The following is a 15,707-nucleotide window of genomic DNA, read 5'->3' on the forward strand; positions in this document are numbered from 1 at the left end:
ACGACATCACAGATTGTGCAATGTATCTAAGTATAGCTTTGGATATGTCATATTTGCTCGTACAGCCAGTTTCCGTATATGCATCTCAACCTCTGATTGGTCTATAGGTCGCGTTCTTGTGGCGCAGAATGACGCAGTTCTGCGCAGATCTGCGGAGTTCCGCCGACGCCATTGGCTGAGAAGCGCAGATGGGCGCAGAAGCTCGGGAATCTGCGCTGCACGACTGCGACCATACTTCTGCAAAGCGGAAGTGTGCGCCGCTGGGGATTCCCCGTGGGAAGTTCCCAGTACATTAAAACAAGTCAAATGTTGGTACATTTTGGAGTGAAATATACTGTTTCCTTTCGCCTGACTGTCGAAAAAAGTTGGTCTTGAAGACTAACTCAATAACTGCAGTCTACTTGGTGGGACTTTTCGATGTAAGGTACTGTATCATTGATAAGATACGTTAAATAACTGCTTGTGTGTAACTTGACTGAGGCATTATGTGTTTTATATACGTTTAAACATACCCCTTGTGTATGCTGAAGTGAATCTGATACTGCAGCTGTGTATATGGTTTTATCATATCTATGCTATTTTAAGAGTAAGCATTGTTATAAATCCTAATCCTAATCGTAATCATCATCCTAATCTTAATCTTAGTTGTTTTGGATGAGCACATGATCCAAGCGTTGTAATATATGTTACATTTGTTTAGAGCATAACGTGCAAAAAGGCCTACTGTAAGTTACACGTTCACATGTGACATTGTATACATTGTATTTGTGGTCGATGCATTGTTATTTGAACTGCACTGTTGCACCTTTAGTGTAAATATACCGTCGTCTTTATAATCGTTGAAAGTGATTTTTTTGTTGTTTCTTACCATTTTAATTTGTATTGCTTAAAGGGATGTAACCTGATTCACTTTTGGACAAACCGATCGCCTGTGTGTTTCATTTCTGCTTCTGCTTATCCATTACAAACATGGATAAGTGATCGAGTCACTGTGGAAGTCATTGTGAACACTGGACTAGGATGAAACTGATAGGATTTTAGTATCGATTATGGTGATGGAGGAAAGGGCTGGGGACTTTTGACAGGCACTCTTTTTACATGGTGTATTCCCATGTTTCAAATCCTGTATGTTGCACTATGTTCACGGTGTTTTTCCCCTTCGTGTTATTGAAAGAAATGATGGTAAGAACCTATGTGGTTTCCATATAACATTTTAAATCAGCATCAGCAAAGGGCTACGATCCAAAGGCCACACATTAATGCAAAATACCTTTGTCAAGTATATGTGTGATTTGGTTTAAGCCAGCATTAGTTTAAACTAATACAATAGTTAAAATACTATGACAGATGAGCAATAAGCATCTAAAAAGTATTGGTACCACCTCAAAAGCAATGTGATCGTACATGTATCCATGTCTTCCATAGCTGTCCAAATTAATTCAATAAAGGAATTTATGTTTCATTACAATCCCAACAAGATATCCATTTAACTCAATATCTGTGTATTTGTATAGTTGGTGAATTAAAGGCAATTTATTTTGTTTTTGTAGATAATATATCTGAAAAACATATATATACTTATACATATAGACTTATACATGTTAAAGACATGTATATTATATTATATTTACCCATTTCTCTGAGGTAAATATCTTAAACAAGTTCAAACATCTGCCTGCCCTTTAATTAGTTCAGTCTTAATAAATAATTAGTTCAGTTGAAACAGAAATCCTCTAGTCATATGCACAAATCTCCTTTGACATAATATGTATATTAATTGAATTTGACCATAACTACTTAGCCTTATAATGTTAAGTTTTGTAGAGGCTTTACTGATTACTGATTTACCGAATTTGTGGTCTTCTGTCTTAGTTTCCGTAATTACTTTGCAAACCAGCATGACACTCCCAAGAAATCATGGACTTTTCCTGTTAGTCATGAATGCTGCCAATTCCTCCCTTTCATTCCAGGTACCGAGATTGAAGCATTAGTAATGGTACTAAAGAACGAGGTATGGAGAGGAAAATGGCAGACCAGCTCAACAAGGCTTTTGATGCCTACCGTCAAGCATCCATTGAGAAAGACAGTGTTAAAAAGGAGCTCCAGCAAAAGGTGTGATTTATGGCAGTGTACTGCATGGGTTTAAGGAAGTAATTATCTTGGTACCATTTTAATATTCTCTGTAAAGTGCGCAGAGCTCGTCATTATTATGAGATTAATTCCTCTACGACAATTCTCACAGTTGTTTCGCAAAATAGATTAATCCATTCGCTTAAACGTTTCTAATGGTCTATATTTATCCTGTACCATATTCTATGAGTGTGTATGTGTATTAATCACAAGTTACTCCTGCTCAGAATTGGGGATGCCGTCTGTTTGTTACACACCAGCAAGGGATCTGAGAAACTGCAGCAGCTGTCTGCCCAGCGCTGAGAAATAAAAGACTGTCACAATCCGTCAGAGATGTGTAGCAGTAACGTTCCCAAATACCATCAACACTGTTCACAAGCTTTGCAATAGCAGGAAACTGAACTAGTTGGAATTTCCCTAGAATTGCTTTATTTTTCATTACCTGGTGACATGATATTTAATATTAACTTAGTAATGTGTAGGTTTCAGATGTTAAAGAAGGGTTGTGTTTTAGCAGAAAATGTACAATGTAGAATATAATTTAATTAGAATATGATGTCAGAATATCGTTCTTGGATGGGATTTGTGACTCTCTACTGAAATGTAATCCTTCCTTTATTTGTTTTATCATTTTCCAGTAAAGTTATGAAGGCTAAATATTTTAGTTTAATTGCAGAATTAATTAAAAAAAAAAGAATTCTAATATACCGACGGGTGACAAATTAAAGGAAAAACCAACATTAAGTGTCTCAGTAAGGTATTGGCCCACCACGAGCCACCAAAACAGCTTCAATGCATCTTGGCATAGATTCTACCAGTCTCTTTACTTTACTGGAGGGATTGAACACCATTCTTCCAAAAGATATTCCCTCATTTGGTGTTTTGATGATGATTGATTGATGATGATTGATGATGATTTAGAGCGCTGTCTAACACATCGGTCCAAAATCTCACATAAGTGTTCAACTGGGTTGAGATCTGGTGACTGCGAAGGCCATAGCATATGATTCACATCATTTTCATACTCGTCAAACCATCAGGATAGAAATGTTTCACCGTAGGATAAAGGTGATCAATCAGAATAACTTGGTAATGATTTGCAGTAACCCTTCCCTCTAAGGGGACAAGTGGACCCAAACCATGCCAGGAAAATGCCCCCCACAGCATAACAGAGCCTCCGGACCCCCTCACTATATGGGTCCAGCAGTCAGGCCTGAACCTTCTCTTGGTGTCGCCACACATGCAGTGGCCCACTTGTGGAGAATATGGTGAAGGATGACTCATCTGACCAGATCACTTTTTCCACATCTCTGTAGACCAGTGCCTATGGTGCCCCAATAATGACCCCTCTTTCAAAGTCTCTTCTCTTTCCTCTTGCCATCTTGATCCAAAATCAAGGTCAGCTGGGCCTGCTCAGCATTTGTATACATGCCACAGAGCATGGTAGGGTGTTAATTGCTTAATTGTATCATGCAGAACACCTCTTTGGAGGCATTTGCATTGGTTATGTTCCTCTACTCATTTACTGAGGATTTTCCTTTAATTTGTAACCCGTCTGCATATATATATGTATATATGTATATGTGTGTGTGTGTGTGTGTGTATCTCAAGCCAGTATAAGTATGAACATGATAAATCCAGAGCGAGGTGAGTTTTTAGTTCCAACAATAACTTAATTGCTTAATAGAAATGTTCATTATATTCAATTAAAGCTGCAACTAACAAAGTGTTCTGGATGTATTGTTCAGAAACTCTGTGTTTCTGTTATTTACAAGAACATTTTGTGTTACAACTGGGAACTTTGCTCTGGCATGGTTTTACAGAATGTTTGTTGTCTTGCAGACCGATGCTTATGAGCAACATATCCATGAGCTCCACCAGCAGATACATGACCACAAACAGCTAATCGTACAACTTAAAACCCAGCTGAACATGGCAGGAAACTCCTCCAAAGGTGAATGAAAATCTGCTGCTGCTTTTTATAGTCTGTCAGTTGAAATACAAAAGTTTGAATGCCTTGGGATGTAATAACTCCAGTTTTGTCTGTGAAATGTAGGTCTGCCTTTTATTTTTTAAGTATTAAGTAATTTACAAATATACATATGTAAGTAATTCAGGTGAAGAATGTCCACATGTGGGCCCTGATAGTAATGTGATTTGTTTGTAAAAAGGAGGAGTCAGCCTTGGCCGAGGGTTTCTCCTATGATCAGAGTTGTTTTTCAGCATTATTTAATTTCCTTAAGAGCTAGGTAGAGCCCATAATTTTCATTAAAAAAATATATTATTATTATTGCAAAGATGGCAAATCTGTGTTGTTAAAATGTGATTAGACAAACTCAAGGCTATTTCAAAATCCAGTTCTACCAAATGGTTCTTTGGCAACACATTCTTTAAAAGTAAAGCAATACAATTATAGAGTTGCACTTGCATTTGATAGGTTTCATAAATATGTAATGTACTTTTCAAATACTTCCAACCAAACGTAATAGGTATCCCCTGCTCTTATTTCTCAGGAATGGGGAAAGATTGTGAGCTTCCACTTGAATGCAAGGACGATGTCCTGCCCACTCTGAGAAAACATGAACCCGAGGCGCTGACACCATGTGATCTTCACGAGAACCCACGACTGAGAGAGAAACACTTAATGGTAATCCATTATATTTAGTGATTGACTAGAAACACACAAAAGTATGTTTGCAATATAAAATAATATTATTCCTGTATTTCTAGGAAAAGATATTTGATCTTACAAAAAAAGACCTTAAGCTGAGGCAACTAATTTCTTCGAAAAATGAAGAAATAAGAAGCTTACAGAATAATTTAAAAAAGGTGCGTATTTCTTCTGATACAGGCCCTTTTTTGGAGGGCACCCAAAGGTAAGCCCTAGTGAAGAGAAAGTAATAAAAAAAAATGTATATATATATACACATTAAAGCAATACAGAGTGAAATATTTTCATGATGATTTATTAAAATGATACTTTGTTTTTTTGAGGGTATTTTAATTAAGACCTAGAGGAATAAAATACATAGTTTGATCAGTAGGTGGTACTGTTGGATAAAACCTCTTTCAACAGATGAGTGTGAGAAATTATTGTATAATATGAGCCTAATTGAAGTATAAAATGTACATCCCAGTTTAAAAATCTAATTGTAATTCATTTTCTAGTTTTGATGTTATTTTTATTTAAAATATTTGGAGTTGCCATTTTTATTCAATTTGGCTCACCGTCACCACACTTGTAGTAGCACAGTAGAGATGAAAACTGCATAAATCTGTACGTTTCCTGTCAGGCCATCTGTGTACACACAAACATCAGAGCTGAGGCGTCGGACAGAGGACACACTGATACAACTGTGACCTGACAGGAACACGGCCAGCCACAGGGGTTGCTGTTGTGCGGCAGATCAGCGATACCCTGGCTGATTTGTTTTCATGTGGGCCAAGACCAAATCCAAACTTTGAACCACCCACAAGTTGCAAATGAGAAAACATGTACACTGACCCATTTTCATTTTTAAGCAGTAGAGAGTGGCTTCTGAAAAGAAATTTTACTGTGATAGGGTACAGGTTTGTACGTTGTGATTCACAGGTAGTTCGGAGTTTGAATTTGGTCTGGCCCTAAACTGTCATGGGTAGCTGAACTACAGGGCCCAACCTGTGCTTTGATTTGCCATTGATTTGTTATGTTTATGGCTGGATTAAATATACACTTTGACCCACCCACTAATACCAAATATCACGCTTTTATTTGATAGCAGTTATAAATATATAAAGCACCTGACACACAAAGTACAGGTTTGTTGTTTTCTACTAGCAGGTGGGTGAAAGCTTGGTTTTACCCTGACCCTAATTGATTGTTTTAGTTGAAGTTTGACTTAGGTAATTGAAATATAATAAAGTAATAGTTCGATCAAAATCAATTGGATTAATTGCCCATTCTCTGGAATTCGAATTTCACAAGATTTCCAATGAAATCCTGTGAATCATATGAAAATAGTGTTATAATCTTGTTATAATTATAGTTATAGTGTTATAATTCATTTTTTGTCTGAGGTGTACAATTATTATTTTAATGCTCTCTTATATAGCTTGCATTTTCTATTTGAAATTAAATTCTTGAAATACTCCTTTCTTTAGTTGAAGGAAAACATGAAAACTGCAGAGCTGGTAGTGGCACAAGCTGTACCCTTTTCATTACCTGGAATGACTGCTGAGGAAAGGTATGTAATTCTTACCCAGAACGCAAGATGATGATTTTAGATTCATTAATGCTGATTTAACATGCATTTTCTCATGAATCTTCTTCTTTTTCATCAAACTTTCAGTAAAGAAGTTCTGGAGGCTTTTCAGGAGCTCCAGGGTAAATTCCTGGAGATTCGGTCTTTGACAAGGAAACAAAAAGATCATCTGAACAGATTATGTACAGGAGAGGGTAACGCAGCAGAGGGTAATGACACAGTTTGAATTTGTAACATTGCTTGATATTGTTTATACACATTTTAATGTAAAAAAAATAGTACAGTTATGTATATCCTGTATGTGTATATTATAATATTAGTACCATGTCATCTTTGTCAGTTGGTGTTCTGATATGATGTAATTAGACCAGATTATTAAAATAATTCGAGAGGTATCATTAAAAGGAATTTAATAATTAAACAACAGAATAGCAACCCTAATGTAAACGTATCCAAAATACGTTTTTTTTTTTTTTTTTATAGTTTTATATATATTGCCCACAACTCACAGCTACAGCCTTAAATTGCATACTTTAAATACAATTTGTATTTTTCAGAACCCGAGTTTTCCATGCCGATTCAGTGCACTGATATAACAGTTGAACAAGCAGAAGGACCTTTGACATCGGCCACAAAGTCCGACTCGGATAAAGAGTTATCCTCCGCCTCTATCACGTCCCGAGGAGTTAGCCCAGATGATGGGGATTACGAGAAGTCCTTTTCCAAACTGAGTATCAAGTTTCCACCAACAGACAGTGACTATGACTTCCTTAACAGTGCACCAGAAAGAAAAGATTTTGCACTAGGAACAAAAGACCATGTTTTCACTTCCAGCCTCCCAAAGGTGACTGTCAAACAGACTTTGGAATTTCCCACTGAATACACATTCACAGAAACTCAGACAGCTTCCCCATCAATCATGATGCACAAGGGTGTTCGGGGACCACAGCAGGTAAGCAGTAATATAATTTGGTACCTCCTGCTTGCTCTTGGATATGTTTAAGGTATCAGGTTACACTGAATATAATCAGGATTGAAAATAAAATACACAAATGTGTGTAATAAGCAAAACAGTGACAGAGAAGTGACAAATACGATAGGCTCCAAATATTGTGCTCTAGAAATTTCACAAAACCCAGGGTCTCAACTCAGATTTAGATTCTGATTTAATCTTACAGTCCGGGGTGTCTTTTTACTGGAAAGGTCCACATGCTTTTCTGAGTGGTACAATTTTTGTATTGTCAACAGATTTTTGTCCATACTATGGTGGATATAAGGCAGTGTGGTTGATAGAAAATGTGAACTGCGTGGCAAGTAACAGTAGAATTGCCCTGATATTTCACTGTTTACATTTTAGTTCATCATCAGCCCATAAAGGGAGTGTTGATGATGACTGCAGATAAACACAAAATGTCTTTACATGTAGATGAACCTCTGTGTACATTATCTTCTCAGGCATTGCTTTATCACAGCTGTACTGGTAAGAGACTTAGCGAACTAAATTATGCTATTTCGTTTATAACTAGTGGAGGTCCTGTGGAGCTGTGAAACACACATTCGATTACATTACTTGTTACATGTTCGTTTCTTCTCTTATAATCTCTCTTGATTGTTCTTTTACTAGTTGTATTGTGTATCTGTTTTTTCAGAATCTGGCACCCTGCATTGTACCATACAAACTGTATAAAAATAAATGAAACAGCTGGTATGTGATTACAAGTTTATGGTGAAGTATGCTGCTTAAAAAAAAATGAAAAGGGATTGGTGTTGAGCCGTCACACAGCATGGGGCAGGGGGTTAGATAATTGACATTTTTGCTGATAATAATGTGTTGAAGACTCCTCTGTTATGAAAAGATAATGGGTCACATCGAAAACACTAGTTGTTATGCAGTGACAATGTTATTTGTTCTCATTATGCTATATATAAAATTAGGTCTACATGGTAAACAATCTTGTGAAGATTGCTTGGGAACTTTTCCTCTAATGAAATTCCACCGCACAGCAATGGTACCATATTTTTCTGTGCAGGTTGTCAAACATGAGTATCTTCATTATGGACAGCTATTATATATGTTTATGTAATAAATATAAAGAGAGGCTTCTAATGTCAGGTGATATTCATGGTCATTAACTTTCTAAAGGCAAGTACAATTTATAAATACCCTCTGTGTTGTTTTTCACACCTAGTTGAACTCAGTATGAATTTTGCAGTATTCACTAACTGCACTTTGTGGCTACTTACAGTGTGTTTGAAACCGCGTTAAAAAAAACAGGATGGACAATATAAATATGTATAAACTTCATTGATTTTGTGAATACTAAAATAGATGCAACCAATATAGACTGAATACATTTGTGTATCAATACTGTTTGATTGTGAGTTTGCTCATTATATTTGTAAAATATTTTTTCTGTTACATGATTCAGCTCTTTGTGCCTCAAAATCTAACCCACATTGCTGACAGCCAGTCTGTGTCACATTTATTTTTGTATCTGTGTCTGGCCTCCAAATGATCTCCAATGTTAATAAATATTAGGTGGAAGATACGTTTTTTTTTTGGTGCTAAATATTATGCGGTTTCAGGCTCTACATATTAGTAAGGATCATGATTACAAATTCAAGATTATGAAATGTGGTTGTTATACACTGAGTAACACACACAAATTGAACGCTACAGTAAATCAGTGGATATTATTTTTTCATTAATTACAGTAAGATTTACCATAATTATAATGATTTATCAATGATGGAAACGAGTGCTTTCGGTTTAAATTTCTCTGTTTTGTCTTAATTGAGGGCTTTGATTTGACAATATGAAGAATAGAGACAACCTTTGTTGAATAAATTACGATATAGTGAACAGTGTAGTTTAACCAACCTACATTGTTCTACAAATATATATGAGTGGGTGGATGGGGGGGTATGGGTTTTCTTTTATGTGTCAACTTGTTTAAAAATCTTTCAAACATAGTTTTAATAGCTGTGTTCAAGTTAACACTGAAATCATTAAGCATTGTCTTAAATTCTTGTAAGTTCCAGGCCGCATCCAGGGTTATGAAGGCGACTACTGAAAGTAAAGATTGTTGCTTGTTAGAAATGGCAAACTTCTCGCATATCTGCTCAAAAGCAATGCAGAATTTTATGTGGCTTTTGGAGAAACACTGAAAAATGTAAACTGCAAATACCAGACATGTCCTTATGCAAATATTTGCTTCAGTAGCAGTAGCTTCAGGGTTGCTTCTCCAAACATACATGTGCACTGCAATGCCGTTGCTATGCTATCACTCCAACTGATTTGTTGCTTGAACAGGCCAATATCAAGGCGATATTGTGAAGTCATCATGATAAACCTATTAATAATAGTACTTGAAATGTATTTAGCTCACTTCTCATTTAGTGACTTCCAAGGGTACTGATTTTATACAGCTGGGTTTTACCGGAACAGTCTGGGTAAAGTTCCTTGCTGAAGGCAGCACCCTCTCACCTATTTCATAATAATTTAAATAAAGGTGCCTATCTTTAAAAAAAATAATAATAATAAAGAAGGATGCATTTGTTGAATAGTGTAGTGTGAAGATGTGACATTTGTAACATAACTAAAAATATGCTTAATTTGAAGATTTTACAATTGCTATCCACTTTTCTGTCCTTTTGATACTGTCCTGAGCAAAGATAGACACTGCTGGTAGGGAAATCAATAGCCATAGAAGAACTATACTGTCATATTGATAGTGAGTATCTAAGTAACTGTTATGTATAGTAATTGTATAGACTATATTGTTTACTTAAATAAGTAAACAGCTGTTAGGAGCAAAATGTGACTTTTAAATTCCTGTATGTTAAGTATATTTTTCTGACTGTATATATATTTGGATATTGGCAATTTGCAAAGCATACAAGTATTCAGATGACTATCTCTGCGTCTTGCATGTAAAAGTATTTATACTGACAAAATAAATCTTCAACTAAGCGTAACCTTTTTTCCCCCTTTCCCTGCAGCCTGACTGGAGCCCTGAGGCCTGTGAAGACCAAGCCCAGGCAGCCTGTGCTGACCCTGAGCAGAATAAAAGTCCTGAAAATTGTGCCTTCTGTGATGCCATCCTTCCAGAAGGAACCTTTTATAGACATCTTAATTCACACTTTCAAAATAAAGCAAGTAATGGATTCTAATTAGTGGACACTTGGATACCTGAAAGTTTGTTGTTGTTGTTGTTTTTGTTGTTTTATATATATATATATATATATATATATATATATATATATTTGATCTTTTCTGAGACTGGAAGCATGTGTATGTTTATGGGTTCAGTAGCTATTTACATGTATCTCAACCAGTTTCCTGAAAGCAGCTTATTTTCCTTTTAGGATTGAGTTTCCCATGTTTCTCAACAGCAGAGCAAGAAAGTAGACATCTACATTAAACAAAATGGTGGTTTAAAAGCTGCCTTTTTGTTTTATTGTTCTTCAAAAGGAATGCTGTGTAGTAAAACAGTGCTTTAATATTTTCAGCATTGTAAAGTACTATGTATCTAACATAGTATAAATGTGTTTTTATTTTGGACCAAATATTTTTTTTGCTTTAAGCTCATGATAATTTCTTAGCATTTAGTTGTTTGAAAACATGGATTCATCCAGCTGTGTTCATGAACGTGCTTAACATGGTAAAGCATTATATGTGTAGCATACAATAAAGTATGATTGTTAATGTTAGGACAGTTTTTGGTTTTGTACTTTAATTTACAAATGTATAACCCATTCTTGTGTGCTGTCTTCATATATTTATTAGAAATTATATAACTGTCCACACTGTTTTCTGATTGTCTATATAAAACAAGGATTTAATATCAAATGAAGTTGATAAATATAAGAATGGGTATTTAATTAATTAAGGCTTGCATTTCTGCATTATTTAAATTATATATTTGTACATATATATGAATCCTTATCTTATGTTTATGTTCCATGCACCCCATAAGACTTGCTGGTGTGGCAACAAAACATCTCAAGCATTTTATGTCAGTCAATAAACTCGTATCATGAAATCAGAGACGTATGCCAAATTATTTTTTTATTTTACAAATTTGTGAAAGGTGTGTATAGAGCAATGCAACTAAAACTAAAAATTCTAAATTGCAAATCATTTTATAGCAACCATATTAAGTATACGTAATACTGTTAATGTGAATTATCATATAAAAGGCATTGAAGCATTATTGAACTCCTAATTGTTCAATTAAGATAACTTGTTTTTATATTGAACCAGCTGTATTGTACATGCATTCTAGAGAATGCGAAAGAATGCTTAATTTTCATATACCACAAAACTTTAAAAGAAGCATATGGTTCTTTTGAAAACATAACATTTTTTGTTTTAAAGTCATAGTCATGCATTCTATTTTGGAATATGAAACAGATTGATTTAACATTATTGTCACATTTTAAGTATTTAGGAGTGTGTGTGTGTGTACAATCACTGTGCCATAATTATGATTATTAGAATGCACATGGATTCCACAAAGTTGATTTTACCCCATATTTCCAGCAGTCCAATCTCCAGCTTCTTGAGTAGGTGGCAACGGGCTATGCATGTGCACCACAGATGGTATTTGGCTACACATCTGCACAGTACGTTATAACACATCTCGCACTCGGCCATTTCAGAGGGAGATGTGGTAACTCTGATGGCCAGGGTTCTAGTGACTGAAACTCTGCAAACCAAATGTGTACAAGGGTGCAGCACCATGGACCATAGCATTGTCACCCCAAAAGTAGTCATCATCATTGAGATATTTCTCAGGAGCATAAAGACAATTATATCTACTTTACAATTTAGAATGGAACTCTTAGATGCTACTCATCCTAAACGTGCCATTTTTGAATAATGGGTCTAACTTTGGTCTTGGGTCCTTGAAAGGGCTGTGCAAAACTGATCCTGAACTGTCTGTTTCTTAGCTGAAATTTAGATTCAAAGTAGGTTACGTTATTAAATAGCACCATTATGTGTGTCTTTTAACCGTGTGTCGGTTTTACATGAAGGCTAATTAAACAATTTGAATCAGCCCAATGATGACCGCGTGTTCTTCACCTCAATGTTTTGCACAAAGTTTTGAATTGACACAAATAGATTAGTCACGTTAGCCATCTTTGGGACTTGGGAGAGTACTTTGGAAATTGAGCATTTGTCTGTCACGACTACCAGAATACACCATTATTTAGCAACATGACACCATCTAATTAACAATTGTTGGACCTCCAATGTGCACAGGAAAATATTGTAAATAAAGATTTATTGCAAATTGTATGGTATAGGATCAACACTTTGTGAGATTTAACCATGTACAGATGATGCTACACTAACATGCCAATGCTTTGTTCCCCGTGTTTCCATGTAATGACTATTAGTGTTAATTTATGCTTTATTTTGAATTACATCAGTTAAGAACAAGACTTAAAGGAAATTATTTGGAAACATCTGTTTTCTGCATAGCCCTGGCCCTATCAATATATTATTATTGTTTGATTATTTTGTCTTCATGATAATTCAAAACCTGTGTTGCATCATGTATGCAAACACACACCCTTTGTTAACCAAAGTAATGGGACAAGCTTCCCTCTGACAGTAGTATAACTTTACTGAGAAGGCTCCTATTATTACAATACCATACCACCAAGCTGTGAATATAATATAAGCCTAAGGAGAATAGCACCAGAGTCCTGATTCCAGTCCCATTGAATACCTTTGAGATTACCTGGAAAGCTGAAGCAGGAGGAAACCACAGAGACCTATTTCTGTCACTGTCACTGAACCTGAGGGACAAATCTGTGTTGAAGTAAAAAAATTCTGGCCTGATATTGTAAATTAGTCATAACTAAAGAGACATAGATATAACAAATATAAATGTTTGGTTTAAGCTATGCATGGCTATTGGATATTAATTTAAAATTATAATGGATATCGATATTTTCCTTTGGGAATTGTTTGAAATAAGTTCCGTGTGCAAGATGAAAGGGAATATCAGCATTGTGATTTTTTAAAGCTAGAGACAAGGCAACAAATTAGTTAACAAATTGTATGTTTTAACATCTTGCCTGTAACCACTATTTGATTAAGGAGTATGTTTATTAACAGCATTGCAAACAAATTGAATAATTTTCACAAACTTGCAAGATGATGTGTTATAAAAAGGATCATTTATTTAAACACAGCATCATGTGGAGAAGACCTTGCAGCCCCTTTAATGTGGGTTTGTAACACTTGTGCTATGTCGATGAGCTGGTGTGAAGATTGCTAACTGGTTATTTTATTAGTTCTGCTTTGTGTATTACTCAAGCTTCAGGGTACAGACAATTCATAGACTCAAATTTGTACTGAGAGCCGTTAAGAGAAACAGACTACAAAAATAAAGAACCATCCAGTGAGGCACAAACAACACAACAGAGACAGCCAGCTGGCTACTGGGCACATATTAATGTCAAGAAAAACATATAAATAAAATGAATCCTTACAATATTAATTCTTCAAGATTAATTAGGGTTTTGTCATTACTTTAATTATTGTTACGAGGATGATTATTATTATGAACATCATAATCCTTCCCAACAGATTTTAGAAATAATTTTGACATGCTGCTTGTAATTACCATTATTTTTACAAAGTATTTTTTTAATATAGGGAAATTGAAACCCTCTGTTACAACATCTTGACTATTTTTTGTATAACATAAATCTGAAACATAGTGTGCTAATGCACTGCAAGACGTATTGCTAGCAGATGAAAATTGTTTGCCAATTACATTCTTAAATACGTTGCACAACCCCAAATCCAAATGTACATGTAAATATTTAATTAGTCCAAGAAATAAGTTTATGAATATAAGTTTATATCAAACTGAAACAACAAGGGAGTTTTCATGATAATGTAATTTCTTTGGCCATGAGATACCTTTATCATCTTAATAAATTCGATTTTTTATTTAGTTTTCAAAACTTTCATGATAAAATCATGATGCATTTCATAAGAATAAACTACAGATCGATCTAGTGGACTGATAAAATATGTTTTTACACTTGCTAATACTAACCTACATGTATTCTTTGTGTATAAATATATACCACAAAACTACATTTTGAAATAGGCCCTAATTAGTAAAAAGATATATCAGGTTTAACTTAGAAGGAAATATAAGGTACATGATGTGTGAAAATCTGAATTGATTATTTATGAGGAAGAAACACATTATTTCTCATTTGCTAGGAAATTCCAAGTGGCATCGAAGGATCCGATACAGGCTTATTACAATCGTATTTATGAATTCCTCTGGGATCACACTTGTCTAAAATAGCTTGACACATGGAACTGGTTTATTTTAACTGTGAAATGAGACAAACTGAACATAATGTAAGAGAAAAGCCTCTAATGGTCTTTGTTTTCTGTTAGTTTGACTTTTATATGCAGACTATCAAATGAAGTGCCTGTTATTCACACATGCATTTTGTCAACAAATTAATCAAAGCCGACTTCAGGAGAAAATAGCGCTTTACACAACTGAACACAACACATTTTCTGAAACAAATTCCTCAAAGGAAACACAAAATGTTAACAAAACACGTGTTTGAATTTAATTTACGTCGCTGTTTATTTTGCATCTCGGTGTATGATATGAGCTACCCGATACATAGCACTGAACTTTTATCAGAAAAAACTGCCAAATTGCTCATGTTTCCCTCAATGTTCTACCCAGGTGTTGGGCTTTTCCTCTTAAAATGTTACAATTTTTTAAAATATACAAAATATTTGATCACCCTAACACTTTTTGTTTCAAAATCTGTGGAAGAGATATGCTGGTAAACCTTGCACAGACTGCTTCATGTTCTCTCTGGAATCATCGACAGCTGCTTGTACATAATTATACTGTCATTGCTCGTTATTTGGAATGGAAAAGCTGCACTGACAGTTACCGGGCCCATTTTTTTTTCTTTTATATGTTTACTTGTTAATAAAATAATGTTAGGAGAAAAGAAGAAGAAAAAAAAAACTTGAAAGAATTTAACTCTCAGGAGTCCAATGTTTCATACCCTGTGGCTACTCATTTTTGCTATAGAAGCCATCTTGTTGTTCTGTGTGGTTTTGTCTTCTGCAGCAGGTACACTGGGAAAAGCATTTGAAAAAAAAAAAAGAGGAATAAGGATTGAAAGGGAGAAGCAGCAGGCTGATTACGAGGTGTCAAAATTGCCAGGAGCAAAAAGGTGATAGCAATCAGGGGTGAGAAGAGTGCAGCATTCGTGCAGGGCAACTAATTATCCATCTCATTTGTGGAGAGCAGCATTTGCGGC

The 15,707-nt window shown here is 35.2% G+C and overlaps 1 protein-coding gene across 4 annotated transcripts; it reads left to right on the forward strand.

Annotated features, from left to right (window-relative positions):
• The first annotated feature begins 251 nt into the window (after window positions 1-251).
• tank (TRAF family member-associated NFKB activator) lies at window positions 252-11,419 on the forward strand. 4 transcript variants are annotated; one of them, XM_066687691.1, is made up of 10 exons: window positions 252-424; window positions 893-1,182; window positions 1,971-2,112; window positions 3,973-4,084; window positions 4,644-4,777; window positions 4,861-4,959; window positions 6,271-6,353; window positions 6,459-6,580; window positions 6,929-7,323; window positions 10,374-11,419. In XM_066687691.1, the coding sequence occupies exons 3-10, from the start codon at window positions 2,014-2,016 to the stop codon at window positions 10,542-10,544; spliced, it is 1,215 nt and encodes a 404-aa protein (XP_066543788.1). In that variant the 5' UTR covers window positions 252-424; window positions 893-1,182; window positions 1,971-2,013; the 3' UTR covers window positions 10,545-11,419. The 4 variants fall into 4 exon arrangements, with proteins under 4 accessions (XP_066543788.1, XP_066543790.1, XP_066543789.1 ...); XM_066687693.1 differs by lacking the exon at window positions 4,861-4,959; XM_066687692.1 differs by lacking the exon at window positions 893-1,182.
• Window positions 11,420-15,707: the final 4,288 nt, after the last annotated feature.

This window comes from Amia ocellicauda, chromosome 16, assembly GCF_036373705.1.
Source record: "Amia ocellicauda isolate fAmiCal2 chromosome 16, fAmiCal2.hap1, whole genome shotgun sequence".
Classification (NCBI taxonomy): Eukaryota; Metazoa; Chordata; class Actinopteri; order Amiiformes; family Amiidae; genus Amia; species Amia ocellicauda.

Excerpts from the sequence above, each read along its gene's own strand:
- tank (XM_066687691.1), top strand. The coding sequence starts at position 2,014 with ATGGAGAGGAAAATGGCAGACCAGCTCAACAAGGCTTTTGATGCCTAC. Across the intron at positions 4,778-4,860 it reads TGAGAGAGAAACACTTAATG|GAAAAGATATTTGATCTTAC; the intron begins GTAATCCATTAT and ends CTGTATTTCTAG. Across the intron at positions 6,354-6,458 it reads GGAATGACTGCTGAGGAAAG|TAAAGAAGTTCTGGAGGCTT; the intron begins GTATGTAATTCT and ends TCAAACTTTCAG.